At 48.3% G+C, this 14477-nt stretch overlaps 1 protein-coding gene across 1 annotated transcript in view; it reads right to left on the bottom strand.

The window, feature by feature from the left end:
• FBXO10 (F-box protein 10) overlaps positions 1 to 14477 on the bottom strand; it is a 68399-nt gene that overhangs the window by 11947 nt on the left and 41975 nt on the right. Inside the window, exons 4-7 of the mRNA XM_033238065.1 lie at positions 10006 to 10155; positions 6888 to 7024; positions 2865 to 2935; positions 458 to 610 (exon numbers count right to left, since the gene is read on the bottom strand). Of these exons, the coding sequence (XP_033093956.1) occupies positions 458 to 610; positions 2865 to 2935; positions 6888 to 7024; positions 10006 to 10155 (511 nt within the window). The remainder of the gene's footprint in view (positions 1 to 457; positions 611 to 2864; positions 2936 to 6887; positions 7025 to 10005; positions 10156 to 14477) is intronic.

Below are 14477 nucleotides of genomic sequence, written 5' to 3'. Positions count from 1 at the left end.
GTCTTGCTCTGTCGCCCAGGCTGGAGTGCAGTGACCGGATCTCGGCTCACTGCCAGCTCTGCCTCCCGGGTTTACGCCATTCTCCTGCCTCAGCCTCCGGAGTAGCTGGGACTACAGGCGTCCGCCACCTCGCCCGGCTAGTTTTTTGCATTTTTTAGTAGAGACGGGGTTTCACCGTGTTAGCCAGGATGGTCTCGATCTCCTGACCTCGTGATCCGCCCGTCTCGGCCTCCCAAAGTGCTGGGATTACAGGCTTGAGCCACCGCGCCCGGCCAACAACGTGATTTATAAGAGGCTCTTTGTTCTGAGAGGGCCTGGGTGACTGTGGCCTGAGAATGCCTGTTCAGATGAGGTCTTTGAGGCATGGGGAAAGGCAGTGACCTTCTCAGGACCCACAAGCTGGAGATGGAAACTGGGTTTCCTGCCTCCCTGGCCCGGTTGGGAACAAGCTCCTCACCGTAGATGGTATTTCCTTCTATGAGGCCTTTGCCTTCGTCTCCCACAACCACGCCATCTGAATAGCCAAAGCAGATGAGGTTACTCCTCAGAACGGGGATTCCTCCGCGGCGGATGTCCACACCTCCCCACTGATTCTCACGGATGACATTTTCTATGGAGAGAAGCAGAAAAGAAGGTCAGTACCCAAGGCAGCTCCAGTGCTGGCAAATAGGACGTGAACAGTTTCGATCAAGGCCACTCCAGACCAGGAGGCCCTGGCCTTACCCTGCCAGCAATTAGCACTGTAAATCTTGTCTGCTGTCTGATGTTTCAGGGACTTATCTGCTGACTCCTTTCCCCAAGGGCAAGGCTTGTGTCTATCTTGTGCACTCCTATCTCCCCGGCACCTACTTTACCCAATGGCCTTGAGGACTGATGATTAAAAATGAACTAGTTTTGGCCAGGCACGGTGTCTCATGCCTGTAATCCCAGCACTTTGGGAGGCCAAGGCGGGTAGATCACTTGAGCCCAGGAGTTCCGGACAATCCTGGGCAAAATGGTGACACCCTGTCACTACAAAAAAATTAGCCAGGTGTGGTGGTGTGCACTTGTAGTCCCAGCTTCTTGGGAGGCTGGGGTGGGAGGATCACTTGAACTCTGGAGGTCAGGGCTGCAGTGAGCTATGATCGCACCACTGCACTACGGCCTGGATGACAGACTGAGACCCTGCCTCAAAAAAAAGAATAAACTAGCTTTGGTGAGTGACACTGGTGTCCAAAAAACCAACCAACCAAACAAAAAGGAAACAAAACAAAGAGTAGGCCAGACGTCTGTAAACCCAGCACTTTGGGAGGCTGAGGCGGGCGGATCACCTGAGGTCAGGAGTTCAAGACCAACCTGACCAACATGGAGAAACCCTGTCTCTACTAAAAATACAAAATTGGGTGTGGTGGCACATGTCTGTAATCCCAGCTACTCGGGAGACTGAGGCAGGAGAATCACTTGAACCCGGGAGGTGGAGGTTGCAGTGAGCTGAGACTGCGCCATTGCACTCCAGCCTGGGCAACACGAGTGAATGGAACTCTGTCTCAAAAAAAAAAAAAAAAAAGAATAAACTGGCTTTAGAGCCCTCAGAGACAGAATGTGGCCATCTACCCACAAGCCTGTGAGAAGGCGCTAGCCTCGCCTATCCTTCTCAGCCTCAGCTCTGAACTCTGACCACACCCATCCCCTCCTCCTCCTGGGAGCCACTATCTCTCAGGGGTAGGTGAAAGAGTCATGGGTCAGAAGGGTAGTCCATGACACTGCTGCTCCAACACTGGCAGGGAAGGCGCAGCCTCTTGGGACTGAGGTGCAATGGCTCAGGATCCTGTGTGACTGGCCTCTTCCTGTCTCCATGACCCCACTGCAGGCCTCTTGCGCACCACACTCCAGTCCCACAAGTGATGTCCACTCGGCCATGCTAAGTCTGTTCTTACAGGCAGCCCTACATGGAAGGTTCTTTCCCAGCTCCTCCAGCCACTCCCACTCAGGATCTGGCTTCCTTGTCACCTTCTCAGAGGGCTGCCCTGACCACACAATCCCAAATGCCCGCCCAGTCCCTCTATTGCCTTAATTATCCATAGAGCACTTGTCACCCTCAGATAGGATGTTTTCTGCTCATATATGTAGGCTTTATTTATTCGCTTCCTCTCCTAAAATGTCAGTGGCTGAGAGCCTTATTCACTGCTGCAACTGTAGCTTCTGGAATACGGCCTGTATGCAACGCGTGCTCAATCCATGTCTGGTAACTGCAGTCAGGGGGATTCCCTGGACCAGTATTTGTGGAATCCCTTTCATATCCCAGGCCTGGCTCTGCTCTGTGCTGAGGCTACACTGATGTACCAGACAGACTTGACCCTCGCCTTGTGGAATTTACCGCTTTATAACAGAGGAGATGGACACCACAAACCACTAAGAAATTAAGTCAAAGGCCCTAGAGAGGAGGCATCCTGGGTATAGTGAGTGTATCTGTGTACAATGGGAAAGTCAGAGAAGGTTTCCCTGAGGAAGTGACAATTAAGCTAAGACCCAAAGTATAAGCAGGGGTTAGCCGGGTGGAGGTTTCCAGAGCAGGCAGAGGTCCGTACAAAGACCAAGGAGGGATTCGGACAGGTGGCGGGCATCGGTGCTTCTGAAGCATCTGTGAGCCACCTGGTGCTGGCCTGTCGACTCTGGGCCTGGAAGGAGCAGACACCCACTCTGTGCTAGGCCCTCCTGTAAGAAGCACAGCCACCATGCAGCTGGCGTCCCTGAGCTCCAGCCCACAGTCAGAGAAAGAGGCCATCGTCTGTGGGGGTAAAGGAACAGTGTGAGGTCCTGAAGCTGGGGGGTGGCGCCAGGGGGCCTCGGCCTGGCTGCCAGGTGCCAGGCAGCGCCATCCATACCTGTGATGAGGCCTTTGCCGTTCTCGTTCACTGCGATGCCGGCAGCACGGCCCTTGAAGATGTGGTTCCCGCTAACGTGGAAGAAGAACAAAGCAAAGAGGTGAGCCCAGGGCATCAACGTCATGCTTCCAGGAGACTGCCTTCTTTCATGGAAACCCTGTCTCTACAAAAAAATCTGACACATTAGCCAGGTGTGGTGGTGTGCACCTGTAGCCACAGCTTCTCGGGGGGTTGGGGTGGAGGATCACTTGAGCTTCCCTATGGCTCAAGTCCACAGGGGCATAAAAGCATTTCCTAAAGTCCCTTTATAATCCAGGCATATAGAAATGTTTAGTTGTCACTGGGACAGCTTGACCAAAAACTAAACCCCCAACTATGCTATACACGCACAATGATATCCAGTTCACTGTAGCCTCACTTGACTGTCATCTACAGATATACCCATGCATATATATACACACACATATTTTTTGTTTTGTTTTGTTTTTGAGGTCTTGCTCTGTTGCCCACGCTGGAGTGCAGTGGCACAATCTCAGCTCACTGCAACCTCCACCTCCTGGGTTCAAGCGATGTTCGTGCCTCAGCCTGGACTACACGTGTGCACCACTACATCCAGCTAATTTTTTGTATTTTTTGTAGAGATGGGGTTTTGCTATGTTGCCCAGGCTGGTCTCAAACTCCTGGCCTCAAGTGATCTGTCCGCCTCAGCCTCCTAAAGTTCTGTGATTATAGCCATGAGCCTCCGTGCCTGGCCTTATATGTATTTTATCCAACCCTCAAATGTTGGAGCCAGAAAATGTTTACAATTTTTTTTTAAGACATGGGTTCTCGCTATGTTGCTCAGGCTAGCCTCGACCTCTTGCACTCAAGTGATCCTCCCACCTCAGCCTCCCAAGTAGCTGGGACTACCCGTGTGAGTAACTGAGCCCTAGCATATTTTTACTATAAATCTCACCTCCAGAAAGGATCTGTGGCCACTTGGAGAAACATGTATGTGTGTACATGGGGCAGGCAGAATAAAGATACAGGAGGGATGAGAAAACATTTAGAAGAAGGGGACAGATCAGTGTACTAAGAGCCCGGGATGGGATATTAACTGCAGATGAGCACGATTTGAGCCCTGTACTTCTCTGTATCCAAGGAAAAAAGAGAAACATAATAGGTTACGTAACTTTATGTGGCAAAAATATATGCTATGGTTTGTCTCATCCAGGCCATTTCAGGGATCTTAAACTTCATTCTGTATCCTGCTCCAGACTCTTATCTCTCATTGCAAAGAAACAAAGGAAAAAAGCACAACTTATTCTCTCAAGATGACTATGTTTTATAAACCCAACACTGATCTGATTATGATATTCCTCACCCAAAACTCTTTAATGGTTCCCCAGCACCCCCAAGGTAAAGCCCAGACTTTTCAACTTGGTGTATTAGTTTCCTATTGTTACTATAACAAACTACCACAAATTTGGTGGCTTAAAACAATACAAATTTCTGTCTTTCAGTCACGAGGTCAGAAGTTGAAAATGGGTTTCTCAGGGCTAAAATCAAAGTGTCAGCAGACCTGTGTTCTATCTGGAGGCTCTAGGGAGAATCCATTCCTCATCCTTTCCAGCTCCTAGAGGCCGCCTGCACTTCTTGGGCTGTGGCCTCATCACTCTGACATCTGCTTCTGTCCTCACATCTCCTGCTCTCTTATTTTTTATTTTATTGTATTTATTTTTTTGAGATGGAGTCTCGCTCTTGTCACCCAGGCTGGAGTGCAGTGGCACGATCTCAGCTCACTGCAACCTCTACCTCCCAGATTCAAACGATTCCTTGCCTCAGCCTTCCGAGTAGCTGGGATTACAGGCACCTGCCACCACGCCTGGCTAATTTTTGTATTTTTAGTAGAGATGGGGTTTCACCGTGTTGGCCAGGCTGGTCTCGAACTCCTGACCTCAAGTGATCCACCCACCTTGGCCTCCCAAAGTGTTGGGATTACAGGCATGAGCCACCGCACCCGGCCCCTGCTCTCTTAATCTGATTCCCCTGCTTCCTTCTCATAAGGGCCTGTGGTTACACTGGGCCCACCTGTATCATCCAAAATAACCCCCTTTCATCTTTCTCCAAGGCCCTTCACTCAATCAAGTCTGCAAAGTTCCTCCTGCCTTGTAAGGCAACATATGCACAGGGCTCAGGGACTAAGACATGGACATCTTTGGGGCCATTATTCTGCCTATCACACTTGGCATTCAAGGTCCTCTGCCGTCCAGCAGCAGCCTGCCTTTGCACTATTACCTCTGGCATCTCATGCCCGGACACACCACATTTCTCACCATTTTCTCAGACATACCCTGAATTTCACTGCCTCTGGCCCAGAATGCCTTTCCCCTGGCCATAAAATCCTATTTATCTTTGAAGCACAACTCAAATGTCAGCTCCCTGACATGCTCAGCTGAGATCACGGCTGAGCTCTTCAGGCAGTCTGCACGAACGCCTAGTAAAGTGCTCATTTTGGTGAGTCTTCCATCATGGCTGTGTGAGTGTGTGTCCGTCTCCAGCATGAGACTGTCAACTCCACGAGGCAGGGACTGTTCTTGTACGTGTTGTGTATCACTGCCCCCTTATACAGGGTGGCTGGAATGTGTGGTCAGTGAACGGCACACATACATACAAATACTCTTCTGTTCAGGCAATAATGCAGAAGAAGGGAAAGAGCTGCTCTATGACCACTAATTGTTTTTAGTAAGCTGTCTGTAACAGTGAAAAACAGGATTATGTTCCATAATTTTTGAACCAGCAATTAGGTCTGGTTCAAAAATTGTGGCATATCAAAATACTGGAACATGGTGAAACTTTCCAAGATGATGAATATAAAGGCCATGCATACAACAACATGGAAACAAAGTACCTATGGAATAATGCAGGGGGGAAGCGCTCTGAATATACTTGCTGCCCATTCATGCCAGCTATTCTCCTAAAGCACAGACATAACTGTGTGAGTCTTCTGCTCAGAGCCTTTAATGAGTCCCTGCTGTGTAGACAGAACAGGCTCCCCAGCCTCAGCTTGGTCTGCGTAAGGCCTTCCTCATCTGGCCCAAGCCTTTCTTTCCATCATTCCTTTCCACTCTGCTGTGTGGCACAGATGGTCTGCCACAAGGACATCAAGGGTCACGCTGCGGTGACCACAGGGCCCAAGATATTCTGGGACCATCCCAATTTAAAATATTCTATAGCACTGTCACACCATGTCAGATTTTTTCTCAAGCCACCATGAACAGTTTGCTAACCCCTGAATCTGCTGTGCCCTGCTGCCTTTGCTCATGCTGTTCCCGTTACTAGGAACATCCACCGACCCCTCCCTGCCCCCACCTGCATGAGTCCAAGTCTTACCCATATTCCAAAGTCTGACTCTGATGCTACCTCCTAAATAAGGCCTTCCCACATCCTCCTAGTCAGAATGAGTCTCTCCTTCTGGTACCACTCTGACATTTATCACATTTATCATTTATCTAGCATTTATCTAGCATTTACTCTAGCATTTATCACAGTCTGCCCCATACTAGAACTGCGACGGCAGACAGGGTCCCAGGACTGCCACTGCCGCCTCCCACCTATCACTTAAGTCAGTCCCTGACCATAGCACGCTTTCGTGCTGAGGCCAGGGCCAGCACCAGGATGTTGACACAGCTCCCCCAGTCACCACTAGCAACTAACTGAAATTGTTAGGTGAGCTGAAATCTATGTTCCATTCCTGCCTTGGGGTACTTCTGTGCCCATTTCTCCAGGCTAGAGTAAGCTCCCAGGGAGCAGACTCTGCCCATGTTGGAAGTGCTCAGCAGTGACTGCCGAATAGAACGCCTACACAGAGTTAACTGGAAGGGCACATAAACACAAAAGCAGCCGTGTCACTGGTGTGGGATGATGAGTGAAGTCTCTTCTCTGCTTGCATCTGTACAGTTGTTTCCGTAAAGAGTGTTTTCAAATGGAGGAGAGACAGGGAGGAGGTTAACAAAGACAAAGGAGGGAAACAGCAGCACACACCTCACGACGGGGTTTCCGTGGTACAGGATGTAAATGCCAGCCTCCTTATTGGAAAAGATTTGATTGTTCCGGATGATGCCTTTCCCATTGCCAAGGACGACAATGCCAGAGCGAAGGCCATGGTGGATCTGGTTACACTGCAAGTGAAAATGAGACACCACAGAAGCCAGATCAGACATGCCAGTGAGAAGCAGAGTGCCCAACTGCTGCCCACATCTCCGCGGCGGGATGAACACAGTGGAAAAAATGATGTCACTGTAAGATCCCTAGCCCGTGACAAAGGGAACGGGTCGTGCTGCCACCATGCCCTTCCTGCACCAGTACACACATCAAAACCTGTAAGGGAGACTATGAAGATTGGAGTCTTCGCTGCCCAGCCTCTTAGGAGGGCTCTTGGTCTTCACCTGCAAGGCAGGCTACCGAAAGTTTCAGAGCCTCTAATGAGTCCCCCAAACACACAATCATTTGGCCAGGCCATAACTTCCAGGGTCCAGGGAGGCCATCTCTTGGGGAAGGGCAGCACCCCAGGGCAACCAAATGTTGGCCAAGTGCAGTCCTAAAGGGGCCACATGCACAGAGGGGTCAGAGTCATTTGACTTCTAGTCCTTTCTCATTTAGGAAGGGTCAGCGGGAGATGCAGACACTGAGGTGCCAAGCTGTCCCACGGGGCATAAGGTCTTAGAAGGTGTATGAGCTACAGGATGCCAAGAGATATCTTTCTGGTTTTTTTTTTTTGTAGAGACAGGGTTTTTGCTTCGTTGCCTAGGCTGCTCTTGAACTCCTGGCCTCCAGTGATCCTCCCATCTTGACCTCCCAAAGTGCTGGGATTACAGGTGTGAGCCACCACATCCAGCAAGATATTCATTTTTGACATCTCTGTGCGAATGGGAAAACAGGTGCAGGATTATATAGTACATTTGTGGAAGAGCCAGATCTGAAGCCTAGTTTTTCTCTTTCCCATTCCAGTTAGTTGCTTTTGCACAGTGACTTAATATTTTTAGATTAGAATAATAATACTATTGTCTCACTCTAATGGTTAATTTATAGCAGAAGGCCAATTCTATACTTTGTAAATTGGGAAGTTAGCTGTATCTCTTCCAAAACGATTTCACAGAAATAAAGTTCTAGTTGGTTTTAAAGTGTTTCGTGTGCAAACTCTCCTTATTCTTACTCTTTCTGGATTTTCCTGAAGGATTTGGTAGGCTCATCAGGGTAACCACTGCCTAAGGGAAGTCCCGCACAGGGCTGAAGAGCTCCGAAAGGAGTGCGCGGTGGTGTTAAAATCCCTACACCCTTTTACAATGCCAGGACTAAAATGTACCACTCCCTTCCCCCCTCCACCTGCTGTCCCTCTATCCTCAAAAGGGCAAACCTCTCTCATCTCTCTAGCCAGAGGGGCAATAATTTCCTAAGCCAAGGCCATGCATCTACCACCAGCTGCGTGGCAGAAACACAGTGAGGGGAAGGGGCTGGCAGGAGACACTGGCTAGCTGGGTGTATTTTCATTTTCTTTTTCTTTTTTTGAGACAGGGTCTTGCTCTGTTGCCCAGGCTGGAGTGCAGTGGCACAATCATGGCTCACTACCATGCCACAGTCATGGCAGCCACGACCTCCCAGACTCAAGCGATCCTCCCACCTCCCACCTCTGCCTCCCAAGTATCTGGGACTACAGGTGTGAGTTACCATGCCCAGCTAATTTTTAAAATTTTTTGTAGAGACAGGGTCTTGCAATGTTGCCCAGGCTGGTCTCAAACTCCTGGACTCAAGGGATCTTCCTGCCTTGATCTCCCATGGTGTTGAGATTACAGGCATGAGCCACTGTGCCCAGCCTTCTCTCTGTATCTTTATGGACAGTCAAGATATAATGGGTTCAGACAGCACCCTTGAGTCAGACTGCCTGGATTCAAATCCCAGCTCTGTCACTAGGTGTAGGACTTTGAGCAGGATCCTGTGCCTCTTTGTGCTCTGTATCTTTACTACAAAATAGGGATAATAATAATTCTTCACGGGGTTCTGTAAGCATTAAATGATAAGTAAATATCTACGAAGTGCTTAAAAAAGTATCTGGCATATAATAAGCATTATGCATTAACGGTGGCTATTATTTTTTCAAGCCCATAAAAAGTCTGTTATAGGCCGGGCGCGGTGGCTCAAGCCTGTAATCCCAGCACTTTGGGATGCCGAGGCAGGTGGATCACAAGGTCAGGAGATCGAGACCATCCTGGCTAACACAGTGAGACCCTGTCTCTACTAAAAATACAAAAAAATTAGCCGGGCATGGTGGCAGGCACCTATAGTCCCAGCTACTCGGGAGGCTGAGGCAGAAGAATGGCATGAACCCAGGAGGCGGAGCTTGCAGTGAGCTGAGATTGCGCCACTGCACTCCAGCCTGGGCGGCAGAGCGAGACTCCGTCTCAAAAAAAAAAAAAAAAAAAAAAAAAAAAAGTCTGTTACATTTCCCAACTTCTGGGAAATCTGTCTCTCAGTACACATGTAACAAAATTTCTCCCATACCCCATAAATCTGTGTAAAAACAAAACAAAAAACCCCCAAACCCCAAACCTGCCTCTCAGGAAGAGCCAGAGCGGAAAAGGAGCTGGTCTCTCATGTCACTGGCCACATACTCTAGGATTTTAAGTGGTTTTCACACTGGTAGAAAATCAAACTCAATATGGCCTCACAATAACCATGAAACAAATAATCTTCGGAACTAAATATCCGAAATGTGCTTTTATACAAATGAATGAACTAACTTGGTGGGGTTCGCTGCTGTTGTTTGTTTTTGGATCCAAGTGTCTTTAGGGCAGACATCATTCTCTTTATTCTTATCAAACTCAAAGCCAACCACAGCATGAGGGCTGAGGGCCCAGTGAGGTTTTCCTGTCTTTCTGGTCCTCCTTTCTGGTCATCTCCTTTCTGGGAGATGACCAGAAAATGACTTATCCAAAGTCACTGCTAATACACAGAGAGAGACACAGAGTCACAAGGACACACAGAGCAGGAGCCACCTGCAAACAGGAAGCATGTAAATACAAGAGGGCCATGTGTATTTAAATATCCTCACAAAAGGTTTCTGAAAACCAAGAGTCACCCTGAATAGGGAACAAACACAAAGTACCAGTATGAGTGGGTTGGACTTTTTCCGGATGTCTACACCAGCCTCTGCATTGTGGTAAATGTTGTTGCCGGCAATCAAGCCACCGCCCTCCAAGCGAAGAAAGATGCCTGACGCTCGGCAGCGGTAAATGTCATTCCTGAGCATGATGATCTAAGCAGAAAAGAGAAAGCCATTTATTTTCCTGTTACAAATATTTTCTTAGAAACCACTGGAGGAACACCTGAGTCTTTTCCTCACCACCTGATCCATGCACTTTACCCCACAGGCGAGAGAAACGCCTCAATGCTGACACAGCCATGCTCCCGCTGTGTGCTCCCAGGACACAGCCATCTCCAGGCCCTGCCTGGCTTTGCCCTGCAGGCTCCTTAACAGTCTCACATTGGTGTTATTTTTGTTGTTGTCGTTTTTTTTTTTGAGACAGGGTCTTGTTCTGTTGCCCAGGCTGGAGTACAGTGGCACAATCTTGGCTCACTGCAACCTCCACTTCCCAGGCTCAAGTGATCCTCCCCACCTCAGCCTCCCAAATAGCTGGGACTGCAGGCTAATTTTTGAATTTTTGTTTATTTTTATTTTTACTATGGATGTGGGCTGTAGTAATTTTGTTTTTAATTTTTCTATTTTTTGTAGAGATGGAATCTCACTATGTTGCCCAGACTGGTCTGGAACTCTTGGGCTCAAGCGATCCTCCCACCGTGGCCTCCCAAACTGCTGGCATTACAGGCATGAGCCACCACACCTGGCCCACACTGGTCCTTTAACTAAAACCTGGACCAAAGCATGGCCCTGTGCTCCGTATTCAGAACCTGCAAGCAGCACAGCTGGATGATGGGATAGAAAGGACGCTTAGGGGAAGATGGGATTGAGTGGTCTTCAAACTCTACATGCACTAAGGTTGCGTGAAGATTTCCCCAGGGGTCAAGGGTGCAACTACTTTTAATGAAATAAAGTTCCAGGTCCACCACTTCCAGTGCACCGCCACTAAAATCCACTTGTCTGAGATGGCATGGACAGTAAGGTACCACACAGGTTCTCCGTTCCCACCTTCCCTTCCACTTTATAAAACGAAGACCTGTTCTTCCACATCCTAAATCTTTCATGGTGTGTCACCCTGGGGTGGAAAACTACTGAGACTCCAAACCAAGGGATGATTAGAAATATTGGTATAACAAAGCCTCCTTCAAACAAGGTACCATAACCCAGCAACCTGCTAATAAAGGGATATATTTCCAATGACATTTTCTTTTTATATTTAATAAGCACAGTTGGCTCCCAATATCTGTGGGTTCCACATCCATGGATTCAACCAACTGTGGATTGAAATTAAATTATTAAAAATAATTTTAAAAATTATTAAAAAACAGGCCAGGTGTGATGGCTCATGTCTGTAATCTCAGCACTTTGGGAGGCCGAGGTGAGCGGATCACTTGAGGTCAGGAGTTTGAGACCAGCCTGGCCAACATAGTGAAACCTCGTTTCTACTAAAAATACAAAAATTAGCCAGGCATGGTGGCAGACGCCTGTAGTCCCAGCTACTCAGGAGGCTAAGGCAGGAGAATCGCTTGAATCAGGGAGGCAGAGGTTGCAGTGAGCTGAGATTGTGCCGCTGTATTCCAGTCTGGGCGACAGAGTGAGACCCTTCTCAAAAATAAAATAAAACTGAATTAAAAAAAAAAAAGTATAGGCCGGATGCAGTGGCTCATGCCTGTAATCCCAGCACTTTGGGAGGCTGAGGCGGGCAGATCACCTGAGGTCAGGAGTTTGAGACCAGCCTGGCCAACATGGTGAAAACCCATCTCTGCTGAAAATACAAAAAATTAGCTGGGCATGGTGGCTCATGCCTGTAGTTCCAGCTACTTGGGAGGCTGGGGCAGGAGAATCGCTTGAACCCAGGAGGCGGAGGTTGCAGTGATCTGAGATCGCACCACTGCACTCTACACAGTGGAGACTCCGTCTCAATAATAAAACAAAAAACAAAAAACAAAAAAAACCCAACCCACCAACAAACAAAAAAAAACTCAGTAGAAGATCTATTTACATAGTATTTGCATCGTATTGGGTATTATAAGTAATCTAGAGATGACTAAAGTGTGGGAGGATGTGTGCAGGTTATGTGCAAATACTACACCATTTTATATAAGGGATTTGAGCATCTGTGGATTTTAGTGTCCTGGAACCAAGCCCCCACGGATACCAAAGCATGATAATATATAAAAATCTGGAATACATCTATCTATGTTGTCTTAAATAATTATAGATTAATAATAAAATATATTATTATAAATTGTGTACTACTAATAATATATTGCATTAAGATGAAATTCTGTGAAGACTAAAGTAGAACAAGAGTATAAATTGTAAGATTTCAGCTTCTGCTTAGGATGGAGAAAGTAGAAAGATGATGATATACACAAACATAGCCTTTTTGGAACCCATCAGAGCTGAGGCTGCAGGACAACTAGCTAGCCTGAATGCTGCAAAAAGACAGGCACCTCCAAGGAGATGAGGCCTGAGCACTTCCCTGCTGAATGCAGGGCTGCATGTGTCACACAAGCCAGTGAGGAGAACTCAGCTAACATTTTCAATGCACTGTTAAAGGTCAGCTGTGAGCTAGTGTGAGTGCAGAAACTCTCGGAGTAGCTGCACCTGTTCACTTCTCTCTGGCCTTCACTAGGTGCTCATGGAGAAAACTGGGGGCAGATGAGAGACTGGAGAAAGCACCCTCCTGATGCAGGCTGGGGACAAAAGTGAGAGAGGCATTAAGTCCCTCATGTGTTCTTTCCCCCTAATTTTCTTACAGAACAAACCTTTCGCATCGAGAAACAGGGGGAAAAACTCTATCTCTAGGGGTGTCGGGAGGAAAGCGACTTAGGCCCAGATCATCAGAGGTCCCCTAGTGCTGGGGTGGAGCCAGGGTCACTGAAAAAGTCCTGCTCTCAAGACCACAGTCACAGCACCTACCTAGACTAAGGATGACCCAGGACAAGAGAGAAATCCTGCCATGATGCAGGGTGATAAATAATGGCAGTCTACTGCTGGGGGAGGGCGAGAGCAGCGAGAGATCACCTCTGAGGAGCGGCTGCAAAGGACGACCTGAAGCGGAGAAAGTAGCACGAGGTAATGCTGGAAAGAGCTGAAGCCTACGGGAAGCCGAGGATAATCCTATTATCACCATAATTCAAACGGGCTCAGCTCCTAACTAGATAGACCCCCTAAAAGCCAGGCAAAAGAAGAGGTGTGCCCATTTCCAAACAAAGTATTACTGACCTCAGTCGCCACTGTCCTACACGAGCTATCTGACTTCTAACTAAAATTTATGACACATAAAGAAGAAAATCACAGTCAGTGAGACTTTTCTTTTCTTTTTTTTTTTTTGGAGATGGAGTCTTGCTTTGTCACCCAGGCTGGAGGGCAGTGGCGCGATCTTGGCTTTCACTGCAACCTCCACCTCCCAGGGTCAAGCAATTCTCCTGCCTCAGCCTCTGGAGTAGCTGGGACTACAGGTGCCCACTACCATGTCCGGCTATTTGTTTTTTTTTTTTTGTTTTTTTTTTTTTTTGTATTTTAGTAGAGATGGGGTTTCACCGTGTTGCCCAGGCTGGTCTCGAACTCCTGAGCTCAGGCAATCCGCCCGCCCCGGCCTCCCAAAGTGCTAGGATTACAGGCTTGAGCCACGGCACCCGGCCGACACCTTTCTTCTTGGAGCCTCAAGCAATCAGGCTCCTCCTGCCAGCCTTTACTCTCCTGGGATGTTCTAGAGGACAGAGAGGTGACAGCCTTCTGCGGAGGAGCAAGGATCAAGGCCTTGCTTGAAAGGGTGAAAGGGTGCGTCTCCCCTCACTTCTGGGCCTTCACACACACCTCCTTTGCCTAGCATCTTCACCCTGCCAACTTTTTTTTTTTTGAGACAGAGTCTTGCTCTGCCGCCCAGGCTGGAGTGCAGTAGCACGATCTTGGCTAACTGCAAGCTCCGCCTCCCGGGTTCATGCCATTCTCCTGCCTCAGCCTCTCGAGTAGCTGGGACTACAGGCGCCCGCCACCATGCCCGGCTAATTTTTTTGCATTTTTAGTAGAGACGGGGTTTCACCGTGTTAGGCAGGATGGTCTTGATCTCCTGACCTCGTGATCTGGCCGTCTCGGCCTCCCAAAGTGCTAGGATTACAGGCGTGAGCCACCGCGCCCGGTCCCTGCCAACTCTTATTCTTCTTTCGGGCAGCTCAGTCCAGGCACCATTCCTCCAAGAAACCATCTGTGGTTCCTCGAGGCTGGGTCAGGTACCCACTTTTCTGGGCTTTTATGCCACCCATGTTTTACCTCTATCATAGGGCCTCTCAAACTGGACTGCAGTAATCTTAAAAAAATAAGTCAATTAAAACATTTATCAAGCACTTGCTATATAACAGGCACACTGCTAAGCACTTCATATTTGTGACCTTAGCTAATCCTCAAAGCGTCCCGGAGAAAGGCAGTAACAT

The sequence above is a fragment of the Trachypithecus francoisi genome, unplaced genomic scaffold (assembly GCF_009764315.1).
Source record: "Trachypithecus francoisi isolate TF-2019V2 unplaced genomic scaffold, Tfra_2.0 Lachesis_group16, whole genome shotgun sequence".
Classification (NCBI taxonomy): domain Eukaryota; kingdom Metazoa; phylum Chordata; class Mammalia; order Primates; family Cercopithecidae; genus Trachypithecus; species Trachypithecus francoisi.
Note: the sequence above shows the minus strand (reverse complement) of the source record. Positions and strands in the feature narration are given on the sequence as shown.